At 38.5% G+C, this 6,690-nt stretch overlaps 1 protein-coding gene across 3 annotated transcripts in view; it reads right to left on the bottom strand.

The window, feature by feature from the left end:
- The window catches only part of NBEAL1 (neurobeachin like 1), an 89,253-nt gene that overhangs the window by 7,072 nt on the left and 75,491 nt on the right, over nt 1–6,690 (bottom strand). For 2 of the 3 annotated variants that reach the window (XM_086465298.1, XM_086465300.1), the window contains 4 exons: nt 4,888–5,004; nt 4,050–4,211; nt 2,760–2,908; nt 1,934–2,069 (listed from right to left, as the gene is read on the bottom strand). In XM_086465298.1, the coding sequence (XP_086321424.1) occupies nt 1,934–2,069; nt 2,760–2,908; nt 4,050–4,211; nt 4,888–5,004 (564 nt within the window). Of the gene's footprint in view, nt 1–1,795; nt 2,070–2,759; nt 2,909–4,049; nt 4,212–4,887; nt 5,005–6,690 lie in introns of those variants that run through there. The other variant, XM_086465299.1, reaches the window with a different exon arrangement.

Below are 6,690 nucleotides of genomic sequence, written 5' to 3'. Positions count from 1 at the left end.
TCCAGCACCTGGTAGGTCTGCAATCTGACAACAATTTGTGAGTACAAGGCTTATGACTGGCCAGTAGTGATCAGCCTGGCAGCTGAATAGGTTATGAAATCCCTTGCAGTTTAATAAACAAGACACATGCCTTAATAGCACAAGTTAGAGAACAGTTCCCAGCAGTTAGTACTACAAATGAAGCACACTTAAGAACTGTATCATCACAGCAGCAGTGTTCTAGAAAAGGCACAGTGCTGACAGGGATTAACACTAACAGGTGATAGTCCCCCAGACTTTTGCAACATCCCGAATAGATAAGTAATTGTTAAAAATACAAAAACATTTATTATACTTCACTTCATAATGGATATTGTCAATGCAGAAACACTAAGGGCCAATCTTAATACCAAGCAGCATTTCACTTTACGCACAATAAAGAAGGGCAGTTTCTCCCTTTATCCTAAGGATCAGTACCACCACCGAAAGCCAGAACTACAACACTGTTTTCTGTATAAGGATAAAATTCTAGTAATTAATATATTCCTTCCAAACTACAAATAAATCAATCAACAAATAAATATTCCACATAGACACGCTTTTCAAATATATTGATTGATGCTATTGTAGAAAACTATAAAATCTGGGACATAATGTTATTCCTTATATGTTTGTGTGGGTTTTTTTTAAAAAAGTCTATTTACATGGATGTTAAGTTTGCAGATGATCTGAATTATAAACAGAAAATCCTGAAAAAAGTCACTGGAAAGCCTCTACATTCATAAAAGGAATACAGTCTTTCAAACAACACTTTCTCCATAGTTAAAAAACCAGATGTGATTAAGAACTGAAAAAAGAAAACAAAAAGCCTTCAGTCTAATGATACACAAATTTCACCCTACAAAAGATCTTTTCTATAGAAGAGGAAGCTTAGAAATGACAGTGACTCTAAAAGTGCTGTTACAAATACATGTTTAACCACATCAGAAGCAGCTCTTTGTCAATTCTATAGTAGGAAAAAGCTGTCCAACTGGAAGTCAGCGGAAACTTCCTATCCGCTGCAAGCAAAATCAGAATACCATTGTGTGAAGCCTGTTTCAAATGTTAAACTATGTATCCCCAAGCTAAAACATTTTAAAATACTGGCAAATAAAGTCACTCTGTGTTCACAATTAAAATATAAAATTAAATTAAGACACACTTTGGGCATGTACTAAAGGTCATGCAAAAGTGATAAACACATTTTCAAATACATACACTGCAGCACAACGGAGATCTGGTTATAAAAAGAAGCAGGTTTAAGCTAACTCAAGTACTTTGAAAGTCATGACAAGAAGTACTTAAAGCAAAACCTATGCTTTGCACAAGAAAAATTTGGCATAGGTACTTGACAGATGGATGCTCTGTATTTGATATTGCATATGCAGTACCAACAAGGTTATAATCACCATATGGAGCACAGAGCATACTGGGAACCTACACAAGCGATTCTTTGTGCATTGCTATTAGAGACTCTTAACAGAAAGAAGTAATATTTTTTTCCCCAATGTCAGTCAATGCATATTAAAAGACATCTGACAGAAACCATAAAAAATAAAGTAGCTTGCTCTCTTTCATTTCCAATTTTCTTCTGAAAATTATTTCATCAAGAAGTGGCTGACAACACTATCACATTCAGAAAAGGTTAGCTACTATGACTTTGCTTATTCAGATGTGAGCAATAAAGTCTGGAAGTTAGTCCAGCTGAGCTTCCCATCTGTGATCCCTATATACCTCTGATTCTTAATGAGAAATTTCAGTAGAGCAGTCTCAAAAGTTACTTCTTTCCCACTGAAAACTGAAACTTGCTCTTAAATTTACCCTGCCATAGAGGAGACCTCTTGCTCAACTGGAAAGCAGAAATAAGTGAACTTCCCACTGTTCGGTAGAAAAAGTTCTTGATGGTGGGTTTTACCTCTGCTGGCTTGCCAACACCAACGATAATCAACTTGCCATCCTCCAAGCCAACAAGGATGTGGCTATACTCTTTGGTGACAGAAATGCAATGAATTGGCAGTCGCATGGCTAAGGGAGAGATAGTCAGACTCAGGCTGAAACAAACAAAAACGACATAGAGAAAGCACATCATGTATTTGTTTGCACATACTGCAAAGAGTCACACTGAAGTTGAAATTGCTGTCCACAGGATGCACTATAAAACACAGTTTCTTGAGGATCCAGTTCGCAATTTCAATTATTGTAAACTCCTAAGGAACAATCTAATCCTACCCCACAACAGAGCTGTAATAACAAGAAAAGGCATGGATGGGTAAATCAGTAAATTAAGAAATTTTCACTGAAGAACAGTAACATTAGTCCCACAACTGCCTAAGTGACAAAGATCACTCCCATTCTGAGAAGCAATGGAGCTCTACAGAGCATAGCAGTAAGTGGAGTTTAAAACTCAGTGCAGAACTACATGAGGATTGATCCTCCAGTTGCTGAGCTCCCAGTAACTAATCAGACATGGGGGCAATCACAGCTTGCAGATGTCAGACACAGCTCTTCCTAAATTCTGTCAGTTTTAGGTATATAATTGGGATCGATACCTGGCAAGAAAGGGTTCTGGTACAACCTCTCATTTTTCTTTTCTCCATATCTTTGCTCCACCCAAAAGAGTTTTTTTCAGACAAAAAGCAATGGCTACCACCTACATCACCAAAGTCCACGTTACACAGCCATTTCTCAATAAGCCATTACATTTGCATCTCAGTAATAAATGACTGATGGCAGTACATTACCTGTAGAGATCCCGTATGGAAAGAAACCCTTGCAAGCTGCCCATCACAATATACTCGCCAGTCACACACATATCTGACACTTCCTCCTTCAAAGTCTCAGAACCCAGATATTTTCCATTGACAGAGTAGAGATGTAACGCATTCTTATCCTGAACAGATCAAAAATAAATCTGTCACAGAGGACTGACTGGATTAAGAGTGTATTATTTGTATCTTTAGCTCACTAACAGGAGCTAACTTGGGCAATAACCCACAGATAATATTGCTGACAAGAGTTTCCTTGTTGAACAACACAACAGTACCGAGCCTATATGTAATGTGTATGTATTCCAGGTCCTGTATGGAAATTTCTGAAGTTATTCCATGTTACCTCTTGATGTAACATGGTAATGTCTTACCTGTCCATCTAATCAATTCCAATTTTTCTGTAAACAGACACTAATTTAATGAACAGGTCTCTGGGTTTTTGTTAAAGAAGAAGAAAGGAAGAGAGCACTCTTATCTTCAGCCCTGCTGCCATCCTCCCTCTCCCCATCCCAAACTGAAAAGCATAAGGAAATAGGTATTATTTCCACAGAGCTAGATCCAGAAGCATTTTCTGGACAAGACAATGAATTCTTGACAGATTAAAGATGCAGCTAACATGACCATCTTAAGTTCTTCTAGCCTGACACCACCTTGGTCTCTTCTCTCCCCATCTTCCCAATGCCCCTAGCATGCCTACATCCAATAAATTTGTCTTCCATGAAGTTTCACATGCTCATAGAAATCATAGAAATTGTAACAGCTCTACTCTTATTAAAGCAACTACACAGCTACTCAATAGACAAAATAGACAAAATAGACTCAATAGACAAAATAAGCTACATTATGAACCTTATAGCTACCTCTCCAATCCAAAACTAAGAAACACTGGTGTAGTCACTGGGCATCTTGCACCCAGAAATTACTGCTCCCTTTATAAACCTCTTTCTGTGCATAATGGAACATGTTTCCCCTAGTTTTCCATTTCAAAGCAGCTCTCCCAGCAAGATTCGTTAGTGCATGCTTGGGCATCTTCCTTGCAGGTGTTTGGAGATTTTAATGAAACTTACAGGAGCATAGCATGTCTGTGATTTATCTTTTAATCAAATTTCACTCAAATTGGCTAGCAAAGCAAAAAAACCCAAAACAACCAGACAAAGAATGCTCAAAAAGCCTCTTTACTTTAGGAAATAAGGATAAAGTTAGGTACATTTATGATTAAAGTCTTTAGTGAAAGAAACAGAGGTATTCCATGAACCTAAGTACCTTAAGAGTAGTCTTTCCTTCTACGCTGGTGTGGACAACTATATGGCCTTCCCAGGACACAGCCAGATTGGGAACAGTCAGCAGAAGAGAACTCTCACAAGGTGGTCGCAAAGTCCTCACGTACTGACCTTTCCGAATAGTGCGGACAATAACAGTCCCATCCTGCAGCAATCAAATTTAGGTAAGTTGTCACTCAGCAGGTAAGTCACCGCAATACAGAGAGAGTATTTAAATACAGAGGGACCATTCTGAAAGCACTTAAATCCTTAACTGGAGATCAAGACTCTTGAACATTAAGAACTATAGACAAGGCAGCCTTCCCCTCAAGCCCATGTACTATAGGTATATGAAAAAACAAATGCAAATGGGGCACAAGAGGATGGACAGGCAACAAATCAGCCATTTCATAGGTCACATGCATGAGTATAGGCATTATGTGCAGTACAGAGTCAGAGTTCAGCAGCCTGCCAGTGTAGTACAGTAAGGTAGAGCATGAGTAAGCGCCACAGAACCTTCAAGGTTAAGGAAGCGGGGAAGAAACTATCACAGAACTGTTTCTATGAGAAGCTTAGGATCTCCAAATAAGTCCACAGGCATTAAAGCTCATCTGTGCAGAATAACACAACATCGTAGCTAAGGCCTATGCTGTGTAGAGCAGTTTCAGACAGCCTGATTTAAGCAGGCAGGAAAAAGATGATGCATATCTTCTTGATGCGCAAGGCTGCAGAAGAGAAATCATTAAATAATCGCATTTTTTGGTATTATTCTTAATCAACTTCATACTCTACGGTTTGAGTAGAGAAGAGGCAAAGAAGAGAAAAAGTATGAGGATGCTTACCCTGGATCCCGACACTGCCATGTCCAGTTCAGTGCTGATGCCAACACTGGAAACTTCATCAGTATGCCCATAAAGGATCTGTAATGGCTTAGGTGCCAGGCCTACAGGCACTCCTCCCTGAGAGTAACAAAAAGTGCAATAACACATTCTCTTGCAGCTGAAGGATAAACAAAAAATAAACTTCTGGTACCTTCAGTATCAGTTGTGTGAGATGTATATTTGACACAGGCCAAAACCAAAGGCATAACTCACCCATTCCAATTTCAATTTATTGCCTTTTATGTCAGCAGCCCTATTTACTGAAATCACTAGAACGAATGAACATACAGTTACTATGTGGATATGAAAGACAGAGTTATTTAGCTGACTTGTTCCTATCCCTTCAGATGTCCAGATGTGCAAGGCCCACAGTGAGCAGTGCTAACAGGAGTCGTTCACCCACCCATCTACCCACTCTTTCTTCACCTATGTATCTGGGCTTGTTCAGTTCTCACAGTTTACCCTGGAATTAAGCACTATCTTCACAGCCAAGTTTATAAAAGCTGAAAGCTACTTTGCTTAAAATTGCAGCAACTTCGTTCCATTTTCTAAGGAAACATAACAAAATAATGCTTCTCTGTGACTACCAGTAGTATGACAAGCAAAGGAAATCTAGCAATAATGCTCATTAAAAATAGTCATTTTCCCACATGTCTGCAGGGTGTCAAAATTCAGTACTTTTTTTCCAGCAAGTGTGCTGTTAGCATACACACACTTATTCTCAGACTGGTTCTAAGGTAAGACCTGTGCTCAGAGAGAAGGTACAGTAAATAGTTCTGCAGAGAACTCTTTATTCTCATTTCTGTGATAGAATTTTGACTGCCAACCAAGCCCTGAAAGCCTAAAGCATGCAGGAATGCAGAACAAGTGTCAAAATACAGAGCTGGGAAAGAAAATGACAATGCAGAGCAGACAAATAAAATAGAAGTGACAGTACACAGCCCATTGCTGCCACTTTGTAAAGACCAAGATAAAACTTTCATAAGAAGAATTTATAATACATGCATCATCATTTATATATCCATTAAATAAGAAATACATTAAAAATCTTAAAAAAAGGCAATACTAAATTACGATAAATCTCCAGAAGATGACTTATTTAACTCACACTGAAAAGATAAGCTAAAAAATTTCTGGCATTTATCCTCACTTGAGACAAAAAAATGCTGTAGTAAGCACTAAGATCTCATCTTTTTGACCACACACCATTGGTACAAAGTACTTATTGAAAGAATTATAAAAAGACTCTCACCCTAAAGTCAGTTTCCACAAAAACACACAGTTATGCACCACTGTACCGGTTTAATGTTCTGACTTTAGTACAATGATAAGAACAAGGTGACCTGACCAAATGTACTGTCCATAACATGACAGCTCCCTCCCCTGCAGTTAGTCCTGCTTGTATATCTGTAATGCAGGAATCAGAAATGAACATTTAAAATGCATAACAATGAAAATGGCCTCACATTTTGCATGTAAGTACACACATGCATCACACAACCACCTTCACTGTGTGAAAGCACAAGACCAACATTAAAGAATTCTAAAACGCCAGTGTAAACCCAGGTAACAGACTAGTGTTGTCTTTGCTAACTTCTAGTGTAGTCGTCAGTACCTCCCACAGAGGAGAAACAATTCTAAAATGCAACTACTGGAGGGAAGAGCAGCCTAGAAATGTAAAAAACCTCAACTATAAACATTGTTCTAGTTCTGGTAGTCTCAAGCACTGTCTCTCTTCTTCTGTTCTTCCATCTGTACAATGGG

The sequence above is a fragment of the Leptosomus discolor genome, chromosome 5 (assembly GCF_034619465.1).
Source record: "Leptosomus discolor isolate bLepDis1 chromosome 5, bLepDis1.hap2, whole genome shotgun sequence".
Taxonomy (NCBI): Eukaryota; Metazoa; Chordata; class Aves; order Leptosomiformes; family Leptosomidae; genus Leptosomus; species Leptosomus discolor.
The sequence above is the reverse complement of the archived record's forward strand: the minus strand, read 5'-3'. Positions and strand labels throughout refer to the sequence as shown.